The sequence below is a fragment of the Arvicanthis niloticus genome, chromosome 6 (genome assembly GCF_011762505.2).
Source record: "Arvicanthis niloticus isolate mArvNil1 chromosome 6, mArvNil1.pat.X, whole genome shotgun sequence".
NCBI classification, from domain to species: Eukaryota; Metazoa; Chordata; class Mammalia; order Rodentia; family Muridae; genus Arvicanthis; species Arvicanthis niloticus.
In genome coordinates, this window is record NC_047663.1 from 18,332,563 (window position 1) to 18,359,123 (window position 26,561).

Genomic DNA, 26,561 nt, shown 5'->3' on the forward strand with positions numbered 1-26,561 from the left:
AACAACAATAGTCAGGGAAGAAAGAAGGCAACAATGCCCCATGGTATTCAGGGACTTACCAAGATGATCAAGATCTTGAACCTACTTCCTTGTCCTAGCCCAAAGTCAGATTCTTGCCTGAGCTTATTTCCATGTCGTAGTCCAATGTCAAATTCCTGCCAAATTTCTAGAAGCAGCCCCCAAAACTTTCCACAGTTTAAGTTCAAAATAACAATAAAAACGTAAGATGCAATCATTAAGTTTATCAGTCTGTAAGTCTCAGGGGGATTCACATGCATCTCAGTTTTCATTAGGAGGGCTGAGGCTCACATAGATGAGAGATAGAAGACAAGAAAGCCTCCTGGTTCTTTACTTCTTCTAGGCTACTTTTCTTTCCTTCTCTTGTTCCCTCCGTCTCCCATCCTTCCTTCCTTCCTTCTTTCTTTTTTCTTTCTTTCTCTCTTTTGTTTCTAAACAGCCTTTTCCAAGTTAACATCAGCATCCAACTGTTTTCCTCCCCTCCTCAGAACCCCTGAGGTCACTCCTGACTTAGCTATCACATCTGAGCTGTCCCACACAGCACCAGGGGCTCAGATTCAGTGGGAGTCTGTGAAATCCACATACATTCTTTCTTCTATTCCTGGTTCATCTTGAGCTTACACCTTGACTTTATGAGTTCTTTCTTGGTTTTGTGTATCTCCCCCCACCTCCCAAGACGGGGTTTCACTGTGCAACCCTGGCTTTCCTAAAACTCCCTCTGTAGACCAGGCTGGCCTCAAACTCACATAGGCAGTCTGCCTGTGCCTCCTGACTTCTGGTATGAAGAGATATCCTGGGTTGCCGCTATGCCTGGGTTGATTTTATCAGCTCTTAATTTTAAATTGCTAAACATGGGGGGCTATAATTCTTTGCTTGTTTTCTCTCATATTGGACAAAAATTCCCCTTTTTCCTAATTATGAGTGTCCTGTCCCAAGGAAACCTGGGACAGGTCTCACTCAGTGCCTGTGGCTCTTCCCAGCATTTCTCATTGTACCACTACCCTGAACCACTCCAACCCAGGGACTGGGCTTTCCCTCCCTTCCCTCACCTTCTAATTTCTTAATAATTCAGCTAGTTTGGTTGGGTGCACTCTTGGTTCCTCTCTCAGCTCTGCTCTTGGGCTCTTGTTTTTTTTTCTGCCTCTCCTGGTCCTCTCCCCTCACTCCACTTCCTCTCTCATTCTCCCCTTCTCTCGCTCCTCTCATGACCCAACCTATTCTGTTAACTGTCTTCAGTCTGGACTCTTCCAGACACCTCTAGCTATGCTCTCCCTCATAGCTACAATAAAACCTTTCTCCTTAACCTCAGCACAGTCATGTCTTCAATTTCTTCAATAAGGAATTAAGGCAGAACCCTAATATTGCTTATTGTCTCAAGCAAAATGTGAATGGACACATTAACAGGGGTATTTACAAGCATCTAATGTAGAATCTTTCTTCCTGCAGCCTGAAGTCAGGCCTTCCGAGATACCAGAGAGGACATGCTGTGATGGAAGGCAACATGGAGGTTAAAAGGCCGAACTCAGGTTTGGGGAGAAGGCCGAGTGTTAGGGTAAAGTGCTTTCGAAGTCCGGGAGGACCTCAGTTAGGCTACTTGGCATCTGTGAGTATGGCAGCATGTATTTGCAATCTCAGTGCTATAGAGATGGAGATGGGGGGATCCCCTGGAAATTGCTAACCAGCAAAGCCTACGTGGTGAACTCCATGTTTGGTGAGAGATCACATCTTGAAAAATAAGGTGGACAAATGATGTCTTGGTATTCTGGCCCAAACCCACATAACTCTTCATACACAGACTGAACCTAGGGCATACTTTATTCTCAGAATACTTTAATAATGAAACAATACTGGAAGTTATAAATTGTGTGGGCTGAGAGATAGTTCCGTAGTTAAGAGCACTGGTTGCTTTTCTAGGATAGCCAAGTTCAATTCCCAGCACCCACATGCCAGTTCACAACTGTCTGTAACTCCAGTTCAAGAGGATCTGGCACAGACGTGTAGGCAGAACACCAATGCACTTTGAAACAAAGCAAAACACAAAACAAAACAAAACAAAACCCTTTAAAAAGATATAAGTTGTTCTTATAAATGAAAATATCGAACTATAAAGCTAACGTATATATAATTATGATTCACTTTCAAAACAAGTGTGCTTGCAAAGAGAAGCTCGGATTCGAACAGAATCTGAATTCAGAACCAGCTTTTGGTTCTCCCCCTCCCCCGCCCCTCTTTGGGGAAAGGCCAGTAACCACACGGGGTTTTCTCGGTGCATTCTGGTTTAAGAGGCCTGGAAGCAGAAAGCTAAAAGTCTATTAAAGGCCACGTGGTCAAATGACATGGCTTTGTGGAAACAGAGCAGCACTGAGCCAGCCAGCTTGTCTTTAGCCAAAATGGCGGTGCTCGGCCTGCGCGCGCGCTCGGGATGAGGAAGGGCGCCGGGGACGCGGCCGGGAGCGGGCGCGGCCTCCTGGCGGCTGCGCGCCTGCGCGAGGGCGGGCTGCAGGCGGGCGCGCGCGCGGCGGGGGCGGGCTCAGCAGAGTGCGGAGCTGCAACCTGGGAGCCGGACGTGTCCGCGAAGATGGCGGGCCGGGTGAGTTGCGGCCGGGGAACCCTGGCTCCTAGCGGATCGCCGGGGTCGTGACCGCTGCGAGGTCCACGCGGGCTCCGGGGAAGGGGCGCGAGGCTGACCACCCAGGAATGCTGAAGGAAGGGAGGTCAGAGCAAGGCTGGAGGCGAGACAGGGCAGCTGCGGCAGGGGATTAGCTCTGCTCAGAAACTCTGTCCTCCCCGAAGGTTGTCTCTTCGTCCTCCGGGTCTTCCGTGCCTCCCTTGTCATGCCTCGGGGCTCGTTTCTCTCGTCCTCCAAGCATCTTGGGGGTAGAGGCGACTGGAGCCCCCTCTGACGAGCGCTGAGTTCTCTCTGCACTCCTCCGAGGGTTTCTGAGGTGGCACTGCCGGATAACCGCGGGGTGTAGTCTGCTGCAGTCAGGGCGAGGGTGTGGGAACCCATTTCTCGATCTTCCTAAATGAATGATGTTATGAAAAAAGGAGGGGACTGCAAATTACTTTTACGGCTAACCTCAGACCATTCCTTGGGGAGAAACCTATCAACTGTCGAGTGAAGCAGCAATGTCTTTAATGCAGATGGATTTGGGGTGTCACGTTTTGTTTTTCTAAATGACAGTCGCTTCGAATGCAGCAGGCTGTGTTGTAGTTTCAGGGATTTACATTTTACTTCCTCCTTGAGCTTGTAGGACCGTGGCGTAGGATTTGGATTGGAGAGGAGAGATGGGGCCAGGGCACTGCTGTTATTGCAGTGTGCATCAGAGCTAAGAGCTCTGATGGATGGATCCTGCCCAGAGATTACAGTGTTCGAAACCTGGGGACATTAACTGCGTCATTACAGGCTAACGAGGTGCTTGACTGATTCACCTACACCTGAATATTTGAATAAGTTCGCCTACATGTATGCATATATGCAAATGTCTTGTCTAAAGAGAACTGTAGGTCATGAGATTCTAGAGTCCCAAAGATAACCTTAGAGGTCATCAGTCTGGATCCATCTCTTTCTCGTATCTCATAATCCCCCTTTTATCTCAGGCTGGACCTTCTAGCTGTACTTCAGGGTCTATTTTTGCCTCCTCAGGAGCCCCTGTCCTGAATCATCAGCCCTTCTGGAATGCACTGGTCTCTTAAACCCTCCCTCAGCCCCCACAGATATCACTTTTCCCCTTCCCATTTTACAGTGACACATTCTGGTGATTTTCTCTGTGTGTTGTCTCTTATTTGTTTACCACCTGCTCCCTCGTTGGCCAACCACAGTTGGACTGTAACCCATCCCTAAAATTAATGCCCATCTTTCAATCCTTGTTATACTTGATGTCTCAAAGCATCTGACATTGTTGCCCGTCTGTCTCCTCCTTAACAGAAGACACTCTTCCATGGCTTCTGTGATGCCTTGCTACTGTTTTGACTCATCTTGCTTGCAGACTCACCCCTCCACCATGTCATTCAATTCCCACACTCTATTTTATCTCCTCAGATAATTCTTTCTGAGCCAAAGCTACAACTGTCTGTATGCCTAAGTTTTCAAGCTTTCACCGATTCCCTACAAAACTGCCTTCTAAATTCCAAATTGATGTGTCAACGTGTCTATTTGAAATCAAGAACAAAGATGGGTGCACACCTTTGATCCCTGCAGAGGCAGAGGGGCAGAGGGGCAGAGGGGCAGAGGGGCAGAGGGGCAGAGGGGCAGAGGGGCAGAGGCAGGAGAATCTCCGACAATTTGAGGCCAGCCTGGGCCACATAGTGAGTTCCCAGACAGCCAGGAGTTCAGACACTTTCTCAAATAAATTAAACGAATGAGTGAATGAATGAATAAATAAAATTAATTAATTTAAGACTATTTGAACTCTAGTGTAAACCCAAAGTTGTGACCTAAGCCCACCTACCTAGTACTTTTTCTGTTTTTCTTTTGTTGAATGGCACCATCACCCATCCAGTGGAAACCTGGCAGGTATGGGAGGTGTGTATGTATGGGGAGGGTAGGGATACATGCATAGCCATGTGTGGCAGTCAAAGGACAGTGTTGGGTATTTGCTACCCACCTTGTTTGTGACAGGGTTTGTTGTTCACCGCTGCCTATGCCAGGCTAGCTGGCTTTCCAGCTTCTGTGGAGTCTCTTAACCCAGGATTACAGATGTGAGCCATCCTACCTGTTTTCCAGTGGTTCTGGGAATGTGAACTTGGGTCCCCACACTTGCAGAACACATGCTTCATCCACCAAGCCCTTCCCATCCCTATTATCTGTCCCTCTTGCCACATCCCTTGTTCCATCCCCTGTACAATTCATCACTGTCTTCCTACGTACACACTAAAGAAAATAAAAATGATTATTTTTAACAAAGGATTTAATCAGGGCCCAGAGAAGGTAGACGGAGGGGGGGGGGCATTGTTGCTTTAGGCCATCTTGCATGCTAGAATCACTCGCTGCTGTTGCTGTATCCTTCTCCCTGGTCAGTTTACCATTCTGCACCCTTGTCTCCACCCCCTTTTCTCTCTCTGGTCTGGATAAGTGCAGGAAGTTTCCCAGTAGTCTCCTTTTGACATTCTGCCCCCCTTCCATCTTCCATTCTTTCCAAACCCCTTACTGCTTAAACCCTTCCTCAGGTTAGTTTTGGGAGAAGATCAGATGCTTAACAAGGCGGTCAAGGCTCTTTGTGGTTTTGTTCTGTTTCCCTCCGCTCACTTTCGCTGGCTGTGCTCAGGTTATATAAGCCATTCAATGCCTTGAAGCTTCAGTTGTTCCTCCTACCACAAGGTCCTTGCTGGGCTCGTTCTTTTCTTTGTAACGTTCTGCCCTTAACCATTTACCTCCTACTCAGAGGACTCTTCGGAAGCCTGTTCTGATCTCAGGCTGTAAGTCGGGATACTTTGTTACACTGCCTTGAGAACCTGTGTTTCTCTCTTAGAGCTTTATCTATTTCTCATTGTAACTGTGTTAGTATGATGTATCCTGTGTGTTGGCACATGCCTGTAATGCCAGTGCTTGGGAGACAGAGGCAGGAGGATCACTATATGTTTGAGGCCAACCTAGTGTACATAATGAGTTCTAGGCCGGCCTGAGCTATGGAATAAAAGCCTGTCTCAAAAATAAAGTGTTAGTGTTATTATTGACCTCCACTTTATCCCAGCACTTGGGAGGCAGAGGCAGGTGGATTTCTGAGTTCGAGGCCAGCCTGGTCTACAGAGTGAGTTCCAGGATAGCCAGGGCTATACAGAGAAACCCTGTCTCAAAAAACAAAAAAACAAACAAACAAAAAAAACCAAACCAAACCTCCACTTTATGAGACCATGCTAGATATCTACTCATTTCCTCCGCTTTATATGTTTGCACTTGTGCATGGATTGGGTAGAGATTTAAAAAGAATTGTCAAGTGCAATAAAGTTTAGAAAATAAAATTTAATTCCTTAAAGCACTACAAACACATATGAATTTATTTTTTTTTCAAGCACTTAAGGCGCAAAGGTGAATGTATATTATTGTCTTTGCAGCTATTGGTTTACTTATGAGCAGGCACATCTATGCTGTGCGTGGCACATGTGCATGGCTTGAGAACAACTGGTGGAGGCAGGTCTGTCCTTCCACCGTGTGGGCCCAGGGCTTGGATTCAGGATGCTGGACTTGGTGCCTTTACTCACTAAACCATCTCACCTGTCCAAAGGTTTATTATTTTACTGTAAAAAAATTGCTTACTTGATAGAGGAGTGACCGCTTAGATACGCTTGCATTTGCAGTACACCAAACACTTGCTGTAATGCTGGTTGGTTTTTCTTTGTTTTTGAGACAGTGTCTCGCAGTGTAGCCTAGGCTGGTCTGGAATTCACTTTGTAGAAGAGACTGACCTGTCCACAGAGATCTGCCTGTCTGTGCCTACAAATGCTGGGACTCAAGGTCTGTGCCACCCCCCACAGCCCTGTAACACAGCTTCTAAACATCCGTACTCAGGGTTGCTTACATTAAACTTAAGAAAAGCAAAATGATCTCATCAATGTGATTTCCGTTTTGTCCTGATTACCAGAGAGACTGAGCAGTTTTCCTATCTTCAAGAAAGCTCTTTGAAGTCATAAAGATCTTAGTTTAAAGTTTTGTTTGCTTTGCCTATTTCTGTGATTAATTCATCTGTAACTTATTTTTGTATTTGGTGTGAATTATGAAGTTAATTTTATCCTTCCATCTGCGAGAACAGTTGTCCCGATGTGCATTGAGTCCATCCTTTTTCCGCACTGATATATGATGCTCTCTCTGTATCATGAACCCATTGCCCGTATGGGGGCTGGATTCTAAGGCTGGACTTCACTCTTTCATCCCTCCTTGGTGTCTCATGGAGTGTACTTCTTCCTCATTTTAAAACTGACATTTGTTTGGTTTTGTGTGTATGTGTGTGGTTGGACGTATGCATGGCATGTATGTGTGGAGGTCAAAGGTCAAAGAAGTCCATTTTTTCCTTCCGCTGTGTGGGTCTTGGGGATGGAATGCTGCCTTAGAACCATCTTTCCTGGCCAGCTGGCTCTTCCTTACTTTTCCACAGTGTACATTTTCATCCCTCTCCATGTGAGTCTTAGGAATAACTCACCCCCTTGTTTCTTCCAAAGAAAGTTACCCTCTGTCTCTATTGCCGTTGACTTTGACCTGCACTTTCCTCCTGTGTTTTACAAAGATAGCCACAAAGACTAATAAAATTCACCTAAATAAGTTTTGAAACTGACTTTATCTTTTTTGGGGGAACGGAGGTTGGTTTTCACTTTTAAGGCAAAAAGTATACGAGTTTATCGCAACTTTTAGCTGTGCATGTGAAGCAAGTGATGTGGCATCAGATCTTTAGGAACCACGAGGGTTGTTTCCGTCCTCAACCTCGGTTAGAATGAGGTCAGTGGATTTCGCGATAGGGAAACAGGAGAAAATGGGAATATCATTCAGGTAAGAATAGTGGGCTTTTGCTGGACAGTGGTGGTGCACACCTTTAATCCCAGCACTTGGGAGGCAGAGGCAGGCGGATTTCTGAGTTTGAGGCCAGCCTGGTCTACAGAGTGAGTTCCAGGACATCCAGGACTACACAGAGAAACCCTGTCTCAAAAAAACAAAAACTAAAACAAAACAAAACCAAAACCAAAAAACAAACAAACAAAAAAAGCAAAGAATAGTGGTCTTTGAGATCACTAGACCAACAGGATGGTTCACAGAAGGACCGGTGGGATTAGCTTTTGTTGTAAGAGGTTTTATAGCAAAGCTTGGGAACACATACATTCATATGTGACCTGACAACCATTGTCAGCAAATTCCGGATCTTCTAAAATTAGCTGTCGTTACTAAGACATGTTCTCCTCAGGAATGATTCTCATAACATTTTGTAGTTCCCCTTGTTTAGAATGGAGCCTGGAATGGATGCATTACACTCAGTAAGCTATTGCGGAAAGCCAGCACTAGGAAGTATGTAGTTCAATATTAATGTTGTCTTCTCAACTGAGCTGTCAGATACTCCTCAGTAATGCTGTTGCTTCTTGTATTATCCCAACTGTTAATAATGTAGAACTAAGTGTAGCAACTGCTTGACTCTATAGTTCTTTTTCTCTATCTGTAGATAAATTGAGTCTTTTAAAAATATATTTAGCCTTCAAATCAGTTTAGAGTGAATTAAATAATATAAGCTTAATTCGAGTTTGCTAAATTAAATGATGTGGTATATTGAGTATTACTATATACACATTGTTTGTGTCTGTGTGAAATAATTTAATAATTCTGGTTTTCCCTCCTCCAATTACCCCCAGATCTTCCCATCAACTCAACTCTACACCCTTTCTTTCTCTATTTAGAAAGTAAACAGGCAAATGAAAGAAACAAATCATAATTAAAAGAAAAGAAAAAGAATAATAAACACACACACAAATAAAACCTACTCAAAACCCATAAAACACAAAATAAGAAACCATAATATATAGCAAGTGGGTAGTAAAACAAATGATGCCCAAACAAAGCCATAGGAGACAGAGTCTGCAGAAATACTATTGAGTTCATTTTGTGTTGGCCATCTGTTGTTGGCCATAAGGTCTACCCATAAGTGCGGTTAATATACCCATCGAGACTCCATTGGGTGAAAAATTTTTTTTTTTTTTTTTTTTTTTTTCCTTTTGCAAGAGGATGTCAGTTGAAAATAGCTTCTTGGTTAGGGATGGGCGCCCATGTTCATGTCCCTCTTTCAGTGCTGAGAACCTGTCTGGCTTGAACCTGTGGAGGCCTTGTGGAGGCTGCTATAGTCCCCGTTTGTTTGTATGTGTGTCAGTGGCTTAAAAAAAAACTGTATTGTTTTATGTGTATATGTTTTGTCTGCATAGATTTCTGTGCACTGCATGTATCCCTGCAGAAGCCAGAAGAGGGGCTCAAATCACCTGGAACTGGAGCTGTAGACAGTTGTGCCTATGGTGGGAATTGAACTCAGGTCCTCTAGAAGAGCAACCAATACTCTTAGCCACTGAGCCACCTCTCCAGTTTATGTATCCTAGGTACAATGATTCTCAGTGTGTTCTGCAGACCAGCTGGTCAGTATCACCTGAGAACTGGTTAGGGAAGAGCTCCTCAGGCTTGCTCCAGGCTGAGTTCCAGACTCAGCACTCTCCTTCAGCAGATTCTCCAGTTACCTCTGCTTCTCGAGAAGGCTGAGAACTGTTGACTCTCTGTATCTTACCTCTCCAAGATAGTTCCTTGTGAACTGTTGAAGGTCTTTATTTTTTAATGCTTCTACAACCTTGATATTTATTATAAGCTCCAAGGTTGTCTTTTTTCCCTTTTAAGTCCTCTGCTGGCATTCAATTTTTCAGATAGCTGAGAAGTTATAGTTATTCCTTATACTATATTGAATTAGACCCTCCCATCCGTTTTCCCACACAGAAAGTTTTACATACTAGATAAAATGCTCAAGGCTGGAGAAATGGCTTACGGTTATGATCACTTGCTGTTCTTTTGGAGGACCCAAGTTTGGTTGCCAGCATCCATGTTAGGCAGCTCACAAGCACCTATAACTTCATTCCAGGGAATATGATGCTTGCTTTTAGCCCTAGCAGTCTCCTGTACACATGTGGCACACACACACACACACACACACACACACACACACACACACATATAAATGACAAAAATAAATCTTAAAAATACTTGGATTGAGGCGGGTAGCTGGTAGGGGTTAAGGACTAATCAGGCCAAAACCTATGTGCAAGTGGGGATCAGAAGCCAAGTGCCTTTACCTCCAGAGAAGCTTAGAGACTGGAGGTAAACAGTGGTGGTTTTGTTAGAATCCCCCTAGTAAAGGTCGTACCTCCAGGGGATACACCTTATAATAAGTGCCAGCTAGGAATAAACTTGTTCCATCCAGGGAAATGAAAGGAAAATTTCCTGTTGCACTTTGGTGCTGGGTAGGGTCAAACAAACAAAAACAAAATCATCTTAATTTTTTTTTTTAAACTCAGTGCATCACCTTGAAGTCTGGAATTCTGATTTCGTACTACCTGGTTGGTATGAAACTCTTAAGCTAGTAATTAGGTATAAAGAGGTGCAAGAGTGGCAGCACCTCCACGCCACCCCAATAGCAGCAAGCATAAAGAACCCCAGGACTCAGGAAGTTCCTAAAAAGGAACGTTTGAAAAAAAATACAAGCCCAGAGTCACAAATGACACAAACAAGACTCCGCAAATGAAAAGTCAGTAGAAGCAGTAAAGAACGGGGTTAGAGAGCTGACGCGATGGCCGCCAAGCCTGATGACCTGAGTTTGATCCCTGGGACCTACATGGTGGGAGGAGAGAACTGAACCGAGTCCTGCATGACTGTCCTCTGACCTCCTCAAGATGAGGTGCACATACCCTTCCTTAGTGAACTTAGAAACAGGCTTGAACTCTTAAGAATTCTAGTCCAGATCTGGCCTGGTCTACATAGTGAGTTCCAAACCAGCCAAGGTTACATAGTGAGACCCTGTCTCAAAATAGCAAAAAAAAAAACAAACCAAAACAAACCCAAAAAACCCCAAACCACCACCACCACCACCACCAACAACAACAACAACAACAACAAAATAATAATAATAAAAAAGGAGTTAGAATTTCCAAAGGCTTCAGATATTGATATTAGCAGACACATAGTAACTATATATATTTAATATGCTTGTGCAAATAAAACTTTAAGAGTGAGGTGCAAGTGTATGAAATGATAGATTTGAAGAGGTATAGAAAAATAAATTTGTTTTTTTATTATTTTTTAGAAGTAGGGTTTCTCTGTGTAGCCCTGGCTGTCCTGGAACTCACTCTGTAATGTCTACAGAGTGGTTGGTCTCAAACTCAGAGATCTGCCTGCCTCTGCCTCTGCCTCCCAAATTTTTATACAATGTATTCTAATCACACTTTCCCCTCTGTCAACTCCTCCCAGATCCTTTCTCCTTCTCCACACATCAAACTCTACAATCTCCTTAAAAATCAAACTAAACCAAGAAACATACCAAAAACAAACCAAAAACCCCAAAACAGTCCTCACAGAAGTCAAAATATACTAGTAAAAAAAAAAAAGAAAGAAAGAAAGAAAAAGAAAGAAAGCAAAATGAGACAAAAAAAAGTCAATGAAAATACAATTGAATTTATTTTGTATTGGCTAACTACTTGTAGTCAGAAAAATAAAATATTTGAAAAAACTCATTTGGAATTCCAAGGACATGGAAAGCGATGGAAAGGGTCCAGAGAACACAAAAAGCAGAGAAGGGAGCTCAGGCTAGTCAACCTCCTGGTGAGGAGCGGTGAGTGAGGAAGCCATCAGCTGAGGGAAGACCGCCAGAGAACACATCTGTCTGCCCGTTCGGAAAGTCTAAAGAAGCCAGGTGTGGCGGCTCTCCTGCAGTCCCAGCTGCAGGGACAAGGGTTGCTGTGAGTCTGAGGCCAGGCTGGGCTCCCTCGCCAGACCCTGTTTCAGAACAAGAACAGTGGCAATGCTAGTAATCAAAATAAATCAGTGGTGTCTGTGGGTGTGTTAGCCACTAGAACTAAGCATACAATGGCAGCTGCACCTGAATGAGGTGAGGGTAGGCATAGACTCCAAACACTTTATGATGTTTTCCTCAGAAAGGAGCTAGAGCTTCTTGAATAGCTTTAGACTTTCTGTGTATATTCATATTTCCAGGGTAACCACAGAAATAATAAAAATAGGAGTAACAGTGGGAAATTTGAATTTTAAAAATTTAAGAAGGCGAAAAATAAACATAGAAAAAAGTAATTAAGGGAATCAAAATGATTAAAATAAATAGAAGCATAGGCAGGTGTCGGTGGTATGTGCCTACAGTCGCAGCACTCAGGAGGCTGAGGCAGGAGAATTGAGAATTTGAGGGTAGCCTAGCCTATGGACCAAGAACCCTGTGTCAAACAATACTCACACTTCCAAAAAATGAATAAACGTAGAACAAATTCTACTAGGACTAAATGCTTCATTCAAAAGAAAAGAATGCCATTTTAGATTGTAAAAGAGTATATTGAAAAAATCTAAACTCGGCAACTATTTATTTACTTATTTAGTCATTCATTCATCCACTCATCTGTCTGTCTGTCTGAAATAGGTTTTACTATGTAGTCCTGAGTGGCCTTAAACTTGCTTATGTAGAACAGTCTGGCTTTGAACTCACAGAGATAGGCCTGCTGCTGCCTCCCACTGCTGGGGAGAAAGGCATGCATCACCTGTGCCTGGCTCCTGGCCATCATTTTTAGGTTAGTCACTAAAGATACAGCAGATAGAGAGCAACAAAGTAAAAGATAAAAAAGAAGGAGGAGGAGGAAGAGGAGAGGAGGAAGAGGAAAGGAAAAAAAAAAAAGTCTTATCAGACAATTCCAAACAAAAAAGAGGTAAAGTAGCTACAGCAATGGCAGACAGGGCAAACTTTAAAACAGAAGGGTAGAGTGCCTCTGGCAGCAGTGGGTTCAGTTATTCAGAGATGAAACCGTTCGGAGCATGTGTGCATCTAATTGCCTCCATATATAAACCAGGAAGTGATGGAAAGACAGGAAAAGTCACAGGGACATAGGACAAGACAGGCGTCTTCTCACCTCAAAATCTGCTTGTCTCTTACCAGCAGACTCAAGAATTTCAGCACAGCTGGGCAGTGGTGGCGCACGCCTTTAATCCCAGCACTTGGGAGGCAGAGGCAGGCGGATTTCTGAGTTCCAGGCCAGCCTGGTCTACAGAGTGAGTTCCAGGACAGCCAGGGGCTACACAGAGAAACCCTGTCTCCAAAAACAAAAAAAAAAAAAAAAAAAAAAAAAAAAAAAAGAATTTCAGCACAGTTGAAAATTTTTTAGCAGAGGACTACATGGAGACAAAGCCTTTTGTATAGAGGTATTACAGATACCGCTAATAGTGGGGGACTTTTGCTTGGGCCTTTGAGTATAGCTCTGTTTTCCCCCACTTATAAACCTGAAATTTTCTGAGAATCTCACAAACAAGACCATACACTTGATTTACAATTTTTAAAAAGTGTCTGAATTGTTTTTTATAACCCTTGTGACCTATGCTTTTACCTTACCAGCTGCAGTCCTACTCAGCACTCCTTAGGACTTCTGAAGAGGAAAATATGAAAAGGTTTCTTTGCAGCCCTTCGAGGTGTAACTTCAGATGCCCCTAAATCACATGTATAGCTGTTACAGAGAGCTTAAGTGCTTTCTCCTGAGAAGCCCACACTGGGGTGTGTAGTGCCCTTTCTTAAGCTCACACATGCTTAAGTGTGTGTTAATAACCTTTCCTAATAGACTCAAGCCCCGCCGCATACTACCTTGTCTCGAAGCTGTTATCTGCTGCTAAGTATAGGCTCTTGGCTTTACCTGAACAGCGAGTGGTCTGTCAGAGGCGCCTTGGGCCATTCCAGGTAGGGTAGCACCACCTTTGATCAGGCTTCTGACAGAAATGGTGATAGCAGGGAATTTCAGACCTCTTTTATTTATTGATGAAGAAACAATGGTTATAGGTACAAAATGATAAAAAGCAAGTTAAAAATCCAGTTTCTCTCTAGGCCTGGTGGTGTGGGCCTACTTGAGAAGCTGAAGCAAGAAGGTTGCAATAGTTAAGACCCTGACAGGGTTTTAGTTGCAGTATTGGGGTTGGAGTAGATTTATTTAAAAAAATAATAAATCCAGCTCCTCAGTTGAATTGACCACATTTTAGGGCTGCATATGGCTAATGGCTGCCGGAGCAGACAGCACAGAAACTGTTCCTGCACCTACTCCGACTTGGAAGGCTCAAATTAGCACTTCTTCAGAGTAAATGTTGAGCATCGCACCCGAGCTCAGTACTGAGCACAGTGCAAGTCAGCGAGAAGTGGGACCACAAAATGACCGAACGGCCGGGGGCCATCAGATTTCCTACTTGGAATAAAAACAGAAATAATTATGGAGTAAAAATAGACTCCATTATATTAAAGACTGCTTATCAAAGGGCACCCTTGTACTTTGCTCTGACTGATGTAACAAAGTCCCACATATAGAGTGGCTTAAACAACAGAAATGTATTTTCTCCTAGTTCTGGAGGCCAGAAGTTCAAACTCAGGGTGCCTGCATGATAGGCTGATGAGTTATTTCTTCTGGACCAGATGCAGCAGCATCATGGGGTGAGAGGGAGGAAGGAAGGGACGGACACAGGTTGGGGAGAGAAAGCTGTCTTTCCCTAGAAGGTCAGAATCCTTTCTGAGTAGAGCCCCATCCCCTAGATCTTAACCTTAATTACCGTCTAGGTTCTAACTCCAGAGAGGTCCCTGGGGTAGCAGTGCAGGCTTTAGGTTTCAGGACCTTGGTATGTAAATGTGAGTGCATGAGAGATTACCAGTGTCCATCCACAGCTCACAATGTATGAGAGAAGGAAGACAGTCTATAGAGTGCAAGAAGACATAGAGCACGAGTGTCTGATACAGCTTGCACCTAGACTACAAACCAACCAAAACCTGCCAGTTAGTCATAAAAAGAAACAGAAAGCCAGTAGAAAAATAGACCAAAGGTTCAAACAGGCCTTTCAGAAAGATGGTGTCTGTAACATTCGCTACATACTTGACCTCATTCATCCTCAGAGAAACAGGAACTGAAGCTCTGGGAGACAGTGCTGCACTCTCACCAGGAAGTAGATCAAGAGCCCCAAGATCCTAAGTGCTCTGCTGTGGAGCAGCTGGGGGTCCTCAGGCTCAGCTGGAAGGAATAAGGACAAACCAGTACAGCCCCTTTGGAAACACCTGTGATGTTCCAAAACCTGCACACAGAAGCACATCCCTGGGTTCCACTTTTTGTTTTGTTTTGAGACAAGGTTTCTCTTTGTAGCTTTGGGCATCCTGAACTCACTCTGTAAACTAGGCCAGCTTCGAACTCTGAGATCTACCTGCCCCTGCCTCTGCCTCCTGAGTGCTGAGATTAAAGGTGTGCGCCACCACCTCCCAGCGTTGGTTGCACTTTTCCAGTGTGAACTCACCCAAGGAAATCAGTACCCAGTTTAAGAAAGAAGATCCTCCTCGCATCCCACACTGCCCTCGTCTACATTACTCTCTGGCCAAAACTGCTGCCACCTTCATCAGAGCAGCCTGACCCGCCGCCCCTCCCTTGATATTCCAGCCACTTGTATGCAATTGTGCCCTAAATGTGTGTGGCCTCAGAATCAAGGGAAGATGGTGGAGTGTAGACACAGAAGACTAAGAGGAGGGGGTCTTTATCTGTGTGGCCATAGTGTAGCCATCGTGCTGGGTGCAGACATCTTTCCCTTTTGTTTTCTTTAGTTTTTATTTTTTGGTGTGCTAGGTAAACACTCCAACCCCGAGCTAGCTGTATTCCCAGCTTACCCAAAAGAGCCTTTCTAACTAAGAAACAGAAGTAGGCTAGTAATGCCTGATTGCCTTTCGTCAGCAACTTTGACAGAAATATTTAAAAGTAATTTCTAAATTATAAAATACCTAAATGATATCATTGTCATGCTTGTATTTGTTATTAAGCTGTATTAAATGAGAAACCTTTTAGTATTACAAATACGTTGTGAACGTGTGTGTGTGTGTGTGTGTGTGTGTGTGTGTAATTACAGGGGTGCAGATCAACACCAGCAATTAAGGTAGTAATTAGAGTGAGGCCCGTCAGTATAAGTCAATGCTGCTTTGAAGGCATGGTATCCATTAGACCGTAGACTCTATGATGTCCTTTGGTGCAGCACTGTTGGTTTTTTATATTTATTTATTTATTGTTTGTTTGTTTGTTTGTTTTTGAAAATTTGGGGCCAGATTATTTTATTCGGAACTGTTGGAGTAAAAATTTTCAGAGTAAGAAAACTCTGTTGTGGAATACAGTCATAAACAAGATGGTGTTTTGCAGTTGTAAACACATCCTCACAGATCTTGTTAGACTCTCAAAGCAACCTTATGAGCTGGCACTGTCAAAATCTGGCTCACAAAATAAAACCCAACCAACTAAGAACCCACAGCTGTCATCATACTTCTTCACTGGGAAGGTTGAAGGCTTCCCCTAGAGCTCAGGACCAAGGCTAGGATGTCTCCTGGCCACTTCGACTCAATATCATGGCAAGCATTAGGTAGGGCCATTGTGCCAGGAAAGAAATAAAGGGCACCCGTAACCACCACGCTATGCAGACAGCATGGTGCTGCAAGGTTTCCTTTGTTGGTGGTGTTTTGAGTTGTACTGAACCTAGAGGCTAAGTGCATGCTGGGTAAGTGCTCTACCATTGGGCTACATCTCCAGTCCCAGATGCCACTTGTATAGAATGTATCTATCTGGGGGTGGAAGGGGAGAGACTTAGAGCTAATAGCAAAGTTGTAGCATAGGAAAGCAATATCTATCCAGCGCCAGCTGCATTTCTATCCCATGACAATGGCCAATCTAAAAGAGGAAATAAGGAAACAGTTCCCTGCTCTAGCATCAGAAAGAATAAACAAGAACAATTCAAAGACCTAACTCTGATCCTTCCAAGAAGGGCCAGATTTTAAAAATGCACGCTCTTGAATTAGGAGATGGTTTTTAAAGATGTGATACAAAAGCATAAGCAATCAGGAGAAATAAGATTTTAACAAAATTGAAACTTTAATGTGTCAAAGGAGATGATTAAGAATGTGAAGCCAAGGTTAGAGAGATGGCTCAGCGGTTAAGAGCACTGAGTGTTCTTCCAGAGGTCCTGAGTTCAATTCCCAGCAACCACATGGTGGCTGATCTAATGGGATCTGATGCCCTCTTCTGGAGTGTCTGAAGACAGCGACACTGCACTCACATATATAAAATAAATAAATCTTTTAAAAAGAAAGAAAGAAAAGAAAGTGAAGGCAACCGCCAGAACGGGAGAAAGACTTTGTAGATTAGGTATCTGGTGAGCATGTATCAGAAAATTGAAGACATACGTTCATGTGTAAACTTATGCATAGAGCCAGGCATGGTGGTGTGCACTGTAATCCTACCACTCTAAAAACGGAGTCAAGAAAATCACAAGTTAGAGACCACATTTGGCTGTATAGCAAGGCCCTGTCTCAAAAATCAAAACAAAACAACAAATAACACCCCCAAATTCCACATTCCACTTCTGCCTGGCTGTTCATAGCAGCATCATTCTTAAAGCCCATAAGTGGAAACAATCTGAATATTCACTGAGGAAGTGTGGCCTGCCCATAGAGTGGAACATAGCCTGGCTGTAGAAAAGAATGACATGTAAATGGGTATGAGCTGCAGCCTGGGGCCTGGGAAGCAGGACAGTGAGTGGAATAGGCCAGACACACAGGACAAACACCATACGCTTGTGTTTTCACAGACGGCTTCTTTCACCCAGCATTACATTCATATATATGCACATGCACAAGCACATGCACGCACACATGCCACTTACACTCCCGTCAGAACATGGCCCAAGAACTGAGTTGAGTGAGGACTGTGCTGAGTGCTTCTGAGAAAACTCCAAGACAACAAGAGTCTTGTGACCCCAGTTTCCTCAAAATGGAACTGTTCTCTGAATGTGTGTCCATGCTCCCCTCCAGGTGTAGCAGATAGGAGGGCGCTTACTCCAGATTACTCATTACTTGCCGAAGTTATTCAATTAAATGTTTAAGCTATCCTTTCTATGCCTCTGTGGAAACACATGCTTTTTGCCATGTGCAGCTTGTCCTGTGATTGTCTCCAGCTTGAGCTCATGAGAACTTTACTCAGGTGAGTGCTCTTGACCCTCAGAGTATAAATTGTCTGATGCTCTGATTAAAACTTCAGTTTGCCTCACATATTGATTGGCTCTGTTCTCTCAGGTCCTACTGTCTGTAGAATGGTAAATATGGCTAGACCATCGTTGTTTATCCATTCATCTTTCGGAGGACGTTTGTGACATTTCCAGTTTTGTCTATGAGAGGACGTTTGTGACATTTCCAGTTTTGTCTATCATGAGTACAGATGCTATAAACCTTTATGTTTAGTGTTTGTGTGGACATAAGTTTTCAGTTTATTGTCCAAAGACCTGGGGTTACATTTGCTAGGCTACATAAACTTTATAGGAAGCTGCTTTGTACTGTTGCCAGTATTTGATGTTGTTGGCATTTGATGTTCTCATTTTTCGGCACGGATTTTCCCCCTGAAAGATCAAAGTGAAAGCTTCTTAAAATAGACGTTTATAAAAGAATCTTGAGGACTCGACAGGTGTCAAAAGGTTTGCTCATTATGCATAGCATTCATCCGTGTCAGGGAATGTCAAGGATACTCCAAGAGACTTTTGAAAATAACTATGACACGCCAAGCTTTCTGTAGCTCCCTCCCCCACCCCACCCCTGTACCTCACATCTTCAGAATTTTTTAAAATTAAATTACACCTATTTATGTGGGGGTTAGGGGTAGGGAAGTTTCTGCTTGTGGAAAGCTTGTGGAGTCCGTTCTCCCACCATGTGGGTCTTGGATGAAACTCCTCAGCTTGGGGGAAAAGCACATTTACCCACTGAGGCTTCTTGCTAGCCTGACTTTAAAAGTTTAACAAGAAGACCAGGTGTGGTAGTTACACATCTATAACTCAAGCACTGGGGAGTTAGAAGTTGGGGGGGGGGGGAATTAGAAATTCAGGGCTACCCTTTTTTTGTTGTTTGTTTTTGTGTTTATGTTTTTTTTTTTTTTTTTTAAAGACAGGGTTTCTCTGTGTAGTCCTGGCTGTCCTGGAACTTACTCTGTAGACCAGGCTGGCCTCAAACTCAGAAATCTACCTGCCTCTGCCTCCCAAGTGCTGAGATTAAAGGCGTGCGCCATCACTGCCCAGCACCATCCTTGTTTATATAACAAGTTGTAGGCCAGCCTGGGCTACTTGAAACTCTGACTCAAAAGAAAAAGAAAGAAAAGAAAAAAGAAAACAAACCCCAAAAAATATAAGACAAACCAAAACCAACCACATACACACACAAAACCAACTAACCTAAAACCAAAACTGAAACAACCCCTTTTTTCTTAAGCAGCAGGTATCATAGGAGTTTATAGTGTCAGAGGGTCTATAGCCTTGCAGGTGGCCATTGATGGTAACATTTCTGTGTTGCTCTGGACCAATTGTATCCACTGGAACTAACTGCAGTGGTAGAGATTAGGCACTTAATGATACTTGAAGTGTGGACAGTGATATTCCAAAATGGAATCCTAAGTTTTCATTAATGTTACCAGTCATATGTCTAGGAGTTAATTTGTTGAAAAGTGAAGGTTTCTTTTATCTTTCTCTGAGATGGTCAGTCCCACTTGAAATAGCCATGGACACTTGTGGCCATCCTCTTCTTGTCTCAACTTTCCCAATGCTGGGATTACAAAGGTAAGTCATGGTCCACCCCCCAACCCCCACCACACACACACACACACACACACACACACACCCTGCCCCACATGAAAGGGTAATTCTAAACCCTTAGTTTTTCAGAGTGATACCCTAGGAGAAATAATTGAGCAGGAGCATGTCAGCTAGGCTGGGCTTGGGGCAAGTTTCTGTATTTTCCTCTCCTCTTTCCTGTGGGAATCTGCAAACCTCTGGAGAAATGTAACCAGGACCTGAGGCTCGAGGTCTGAGGAGACAGGGTGTTCTTAAGGGTTATAGTCAAGGTAGGAGGACTGTCTGGTAATGAGCCCTTTCTAGTCTGCTAGGACAGTTTCTGGTGGTCCTGGATGGCCTTTAGTCCCTTTGTAGCTGAGGGTCATCTTAAACTCCTAATTTTCGTGCCTCCACCACTTAAGTGCTGGGATTACAGGAGTCTTACCACTTGCAGCCTTATATTGTATTTTTCTTTGTTTATTTGGCTGTACTGTTATTTAATTTAAAAGTCACTCAAGTAATTTTCTTCAGGAAACTTACATAAGAGTTTGCTATTTAAAGATTCATTTATTTTTATGTATATGAGTACACTGTCGCTGTCTTCAGACACATCAGAAGAGAGCATCAGATCCCGTTACAGATGGTTGTGAGCCACCATGTGCTTGCTGGGAATTGAACTCATGACCTCTGGAAGTGCAGTTAGTGCTTTTAACCACTGAGCTATCAATCGAGCCCTGGGTTTGTTATTTAAATTCACCAACTTAAATATTGTCCAGAGAAATCTTGCTTAAGGTCTGTGCTTCTCCTCTTCCCTTCCCCCACCCCCCCCTTTTTAAAAGAGAAGCAAATTCTCTGCCATTTAAAGGCTTTAGAATAACCCATGTCATAATTACTTTCACTGAAGGTCCCTTTTGTTTGATAACCTTGACATTCTCTAAGAATTGCCAATGGCCTATAGCCCGCCATCTATACTGTTTGGCATTTTATGTTACAATAAAGACATTTCTATATCCTTAAAACAGTTATGTGTTCCAGTAACTTGAACAACACAACTTAATAAAACAACCCATCACTGATTGTAATTTCATGTTTAAAAGGCTATATGCCTGTAGTGGTTGGCTTGTATTATTTTTCCCTAGAGGCAAAGTCAGTTTTAGAAAAAAAATCATGGAATTTTCCCTTGGCATTTCTATGGTAAACAGACAACTTGACTATTTATAGGGACTTAACACTTTGTTTTAAAATGAGATACCCTGCCTGGCTTACCATAAAAACACAGATGCTTCTGGCTTCTAATAGGGAGGCCCTTTCCTCAGAGCATCTGTTTAAATTGGCCAGCCAGATGATATCCACAGAGTCCCACCCCCTGCTATTAAAGGACGTTGGCAGGTGAACAAGGTTACAACAAGGTTAACTTAGCATTTTGTAAAATTTCTATTGGGTTGGCTCCCATATAAGTGATTTTTGTTCTATTTATTGATGTCTATTTTTCCAAGTGTGTGTATGTATATGTATGTGGTGTGCATTTGTGTATGTATGTTTTTTGCATGTGTGTAGGTACACATATTTGTGTGTGTACATGTAAAGTAGGAGGATTATGTCAAGAATCACTCCTCAATTACTCTTCTCCTTTATGTACTGAGATAGCCACTCTTGGCCAAACTTAGAGCTCCCGTATATGGCTAGGTTCCTCATCCTGTTTGCTGTATGGATCCCTTGTCCCCACCTTTGGAGCTATCTTCCTAGCCCCAAGTTGTGTAATGATTAAGTCATTTGAATCTAATTCTGTTATATCCTAAATGACCTTGAGCGGACACTGCCTTGGACACTTGTCATTTGGGTGGTTTGAAACAGGTTTGTATTCATCTATGATTAACAAGTACTCACTGTGTACCAGGTCCAGGAGTAGTCATCTGGAAGTACGGACATGAGAAAAATCTAGTCTATAACCTTAAGAATTATCTTATGTGCCGGGCGGTGGTGGCGCATGCCTTTAATCCCTTGGGAGGCAGAGGCAGGTGGATTTCTGAGTTCGAGGCCAGCCTGGTCTACAGAGTGAGTTCCAGGACAGCCAGAGCTACACAGAGAAACCCTGTCTCGAAAAACCAAAAAAAAAAAAAAAAAAAAAAAAAAAAAAAAAAAAAAAAGAATTATCCTATGTATGATTCAAATGTGTACGCAGACAATAAAGGCCATATTCAGGGCATCCATGTATGTTTTATCAGTTTAGTTGGGAGAGGCAGCTGTCCAGGATGTCTCCTAGAATAAATATTGTCTAAGCTGAGAACTGTAGACTATATTAGGGTTGGCCAAGGAAGAAAGCAGGCTTAGGGGAAAGATAATCAAAGGAAGAAACTTGAGGTGAAGAGACTCTAGGAAGATAGAATGGCTGGTCCAGGTGTGACCCTAACATGACCCTAACAAAACACTGTTTCGTTTGGAAGGCAAACTTGTGACCTTACCTCCATTCATGTCATGGGAAATCAGTGCTTTCCAAACACTTGATTATGAATCCCACATGTCAAATAATTTATATAACCCCAGTATGTCCATACTGCATATTCCACTGGTGTGCTGAGATTTTATACACACAGTGAAATCTACAAAAAAGAAGCCAACGATCAAACGAATAATCTCATATCTTTACCAGTGATCCCTGAAGCAAAGTGACAAGTCACTGTTCTTCAGCATCCTGCTTAACTGTTGAGATGCATCTGCTCAAAGGCCCGTTCCCAAATTCAGCTTATTTTGTCACTTGATTTTAGTGACAATCAAAGCTTGGATCAAAGTAAAGGAATTTGGCTGTACTTTTGAAATTATGACATTGTTTTTTTTTTTTTAAATCAAACTAATCACCATTTATGGAAATGTTTTACTGAAATGTAGCTAGTACATTTCCATCTGTCTACTGTTTTTCTTCAAATTAAATAAAATGCATTACACTTTCCATAGTGCTAATAAATGTGTTCAGAAAAATTCTTGGAAGCCTTCACTCGGGTAACACGAAGCTTAAACTATTCTGTTCCTAAAACTTTACAAAAACACACACTTGGGGCTTTGGGGTTTGTCTTTAGGTTGAATGTCCTGGAGGTCCCAGGACAGCTTTCAGGAGTCTGTTCAGTGGTTCCTGGGGCTCGAGCTCAGGTTATCAGACTTTGGCAGCAGGAGCCTTTACATGCTGAGCCACTGGCCTAAATATACTCGAGTTAGGTAACTATTCTTGCTTTAAACCCTTTGGTATCTTTGTTTTTTTTGGTTTTTTTTTGTTTTTTTGTTTTTTTAAGATGGGGTTTTTCAGTGCCTTAAGCTGTCCAGAACTCGCCGTGATATCCAGGCTGCCCTGAAAGTTGTAGTCCTCCTGTCCTAGCCTCAAGACAGCTGCAATTGCAGATGTCCACAAACACGTTAAGCTCTTTTTAATATTTTGTAGTTACCAGTAATCCTATATTATCTTTAAAAAAGAGAGAGAGAGAAAAACAGAAAAGGAAAGAGGCTGGAGCAACGGCTCAGTCATTGAGAGCTCTGGGTGATCTTCAGAGAACCAGTTTGGTTCACAGCACCCATTCTGGGTGGCTCACAACCATCTGTGACTCCAGCTACAAGGTATCTGACACTGTCTTCTGCCCCCTCAGACACCCACACACATATGACATCTATCACACAGACCCATACACATACATAAAAATAATTTTTTAAAGAAGAAAATGATGCTACTTCCTGTCTTCATGTGGAGTGTAGGGAAGATTCAGTATTGTAAAGACCTTGTTAGATAAAAAGACCTCAGGGACATCTTGTGACATCCTTCCTGCACTCCTCTGGTTCCGACCAACCTGTGTTGGTAATTTACCTGTGAATAGGGCAATAACTGCCCATTTTTTTCTACGGGACTTGTGTCTGTTCTTCTAGGAGGGTAGCTATGCTGGTACCTGATTAACATTAATATGGTTTTGTGAAGTGCCACATTAACCAGCCTGTGCCTTTCAGCAGATGGAGAAGTTCATCTTGTGCAATTAAACTTAAAAGTCCTGACAGAATTTGAGGTTTTTTTAGTGTCATTAGGTCTGGAAGGCTTATCTTCAATAAAAACTGTAAAATAAATAGAAGTACTAATATCAGCTGGCGGTGGTGGTGGCACACGCCTTTAATCCTAGTACTTGAGAGGCAGAGGCAGGCAGATCTCTGAGAGTTCGAGGCCAGCCTGGTCTGCAGAGCCAGTTCTAGGATAGCCAGGGCTACATAGAGAAACCCTGTCTTGAAAAACCAACCAAACAAATAAACAACACCCCCCCCCAAAAAAAAAAAAAAACCTCAAAAGTTTGGTGTGGGCAGATAAAACTGTGTTCCCAATATCCTAAGCCAAATGAAGAAGGGTCATCAGTTTAAGGCCCACTTGTCCTGAACATGTCTCAAATAATCAAAACATGAAAATTAAAAAGAAAAAAACATATATACAAGAAAAGATCAAAGTTCATGATATCAATTTGTATTTGGGCAACAAATTTTAAGGATGATGGGCTTTGGCTTGAAGTTTGAAGAAAAAATACTTAGAACAATGGCTATTGATGTCAGAACTGCCCAGGAAAAAAAAAAAGCATTACTAGATAAAAACACCCATGAGGCTGGGGCTGTAGCTCAGTTGGTAGAGTGTTTGCCTAGCAAGCATGAAGCCTCAGGTTCAATCCCCAGAAGCACATAAACCAGGCACGGTGCCACACTCCCATATTGCCAGCACTCAGGAAGTGGAGGCAAGAGGATTAGAAGTTCAAGGGCAAGTCTAAGCTATATATTGAGTTGGTGCCTAACCTCAACTATACCAGGGTGTACCACTATTTAAGAGAATATTTAGCTAATCGGTATTAACCAAGAAAGGCCATTGATTGCTATTTTTCTTCTTGGGTACACCTTATATAATTATTTTTGTTGAGAAATGTTTGGAAGCTTTTTGTAGTTTTGTTTTATATTTTGAGACAAGACCTTGCCATGTAGTCTGGTCTAGCCTCGGACTTTCAGTAATCTTCCTGTCTCAGGCTGGAAGATTATTTCCTTTTATCTATAGGAAATATAATTCATAGTCACTTGAGATTTCTTATAAAAAGATGCCTTTTCATAACACCTTTTATCAAATTTACTACTTGACTTTATTGCATTTTATCAGTCATGATTCTTTTCTATGAAAGAGATAGAAAATCAATTCAAATAAGCTTGAGCAAAAAAATAAAAATAAAAAAGAATATATCAGCTCTAAGCAGTAGTCCGGGCTGGCCTCACGTACTTTAACTTGGTTATCGGGTCTGTGTTTCCAAGTGTGCATTCGTTGTCTGTGGCCTTTGCTTTCTGTAGGACATTGTTGATACCATTTACAGTGGAAAGCCTTTATGCAGTCGTGTGGTAAGGAGGAGTGTTTTCTTCTAGAGTCAGGGGAGATGGGGGACATGGGGGATAGGAGTGAACTTGGCTGCACACAGGCTCTTACCTACAGTCACACAGGCCACAGAAAATGAGAGACAGGCAGCTTCCCAAATGAAGGGCATGCTGCTACCCCAGAGGAAGCAGCCCGGGAGTCAAGATGAAGGAATGTTTACTGTAGCGTTTGTGGGGATTGAGAGCACTGAGCAGGAGGCGTGCGGTGTTCTTTAAGGTTGTAAACCTGACTTAGTCTTACGTTTCTAATCATTGATTCTTACAGACTATGCAAGCCGCGAGATGCCCTACTGATGAATTATCTTTAAGCAACTGTGCAGTTGTGAACGAAAAGGATTTCCAGTCTGGCCAGTGAGTAGCTATCTTCTAACTTGCTACGCATTGTTTTAGAATATGATTCCAAAGAATCATTATAGGAAAACCTTTGGAAATTGCCTTTTTTTATTACTCTTGCCAAGCTGGAAAATGGAGATGAGACTTACATATTTCTGTCATTACTCTGTCAAACCTTGATAAATGCAGCATATATATGTTATTCATAGAATGTTTTTAGAAGCTGATTTTTTAGGGTAGACACACTGGGGATAGGTATTACATAACATGGTTGGTAGTGACCTTGCTTTGCAGTCTCATCATCCAAGTTTGGATCCTAGTGCTGACAGTCACAAACTGATGCCCACAGGAAAGGCATCTGCCATTTTTGTGTTCCCATGTCCCGATCTATGAAATGGGGGAGCTGTGAGGGATAAGTTGCTCTAATAAAACATTCACAACAGTGCCCAGCATGGTAGTGATCCCTTCATGAAGTTTTACTCGTGTGATCATTGTTGCTATGGTAATATAAGAGGCGTGGAAACTGAAGATAGACAAAACCTTCAAATCTTGAAAAGCATTTTTATCATAATCCATCTTCACTGATTTATGTCACCTACTGACCTTCCAAAGACTGTTGGCAAGGTCAACACCATCCCACCTGGGGACTTCTGGAATCAGCCTCAGCATGAGAAGGAGTATTGAGCATTCTGTGATGTCAAATTGAAGATAAGACTGATCAGTGAGGGAGTTTTATGGCATTCTTTCACATGCCTGAGCTTCCCACTTAAAATATAGTAAATATAAGGGGCAAACCATTAAAAATTGTAAAAAAGCTATTGTTGAGAGACAAGGTGGTTCGGAGGTGACACTTAGTGGCAGAGTGAATAGCTCTGACAGGTTTGCTCTGCAGCCATTCCCCCCCCCCCCCCAAAACATAGTGCCAGCACTTAACAAAAGTCAAAGCTTCTGTCTCAAAGGACTCATTGTTTTCCTGGGCAGAACATTACCATGAGATATATTATGGATAACTTCTAGTAACTTACGAATCAGTTCAGAGTTCTTTGAAGTTGGGCTTTTGTATGAAAGGTGATGTATTTGTGGAAAAATTTCATTTGTAATATCTGTTTTATACACTGCCATCAGAATGTTCAGGCTCCGAGAGAGTCTAACGAAAGATGTCATTGGCAACCTTAAAAACTAACGGCTATCTCATATATATCCTAGCTCTTCTGCCTTTGGTTCGCCTATTTTTATTTTATTGGGATGTGTGAAATTACCCTCAGAAAAGGAAATTCATCTTCCTCGTACTTATTAGCAAGGACTGTGAATCAGTGCTTCAGTTTCCTGTAAACTGGAAACCTCATGAGGATGATGATTTGAATTAGATGTTCTCGCTCTCTCTCTTTTTTTTAAAGATTTATGTATTTATTTTATGTATGTGAGTACACCGTTGCTCTCTTTA

At 42.7% G+C, this 26,561-nt stretch overlaps 1 protein-coding gene across 1 annotated transcript in view; it reads left to right on the forward strand.

The window, feature by feature from the left end:
• The first annotated feature begins 2,416 nt into the window (after positions 1 to 2,416).
• The window catches only part of Nsf (N-ethylmaleimide sensitive factor, vesicle fusing ATPase), a 134,861-nt gene continuing 110,716 nt past the window's right edge, over positions 2,417 to 26,561 (forward strand). The window contains exons 1-2 of the mRNA XM_034505424.2: positions 2,417 to 2,608; positions 25,050 to 25,135. Of these exons, the coding sequence (XP_034361315.2) occupies positions 2,441 to 2,608; positions 25,050 to 25,135 (254 nt within the window). The 5' untranslated portion in view covers positions 2,417 to 2,440. The remainder of the gene's footprint in view (positions 2,609 to 25,049; positions 25,136 to 26,561) is intronic.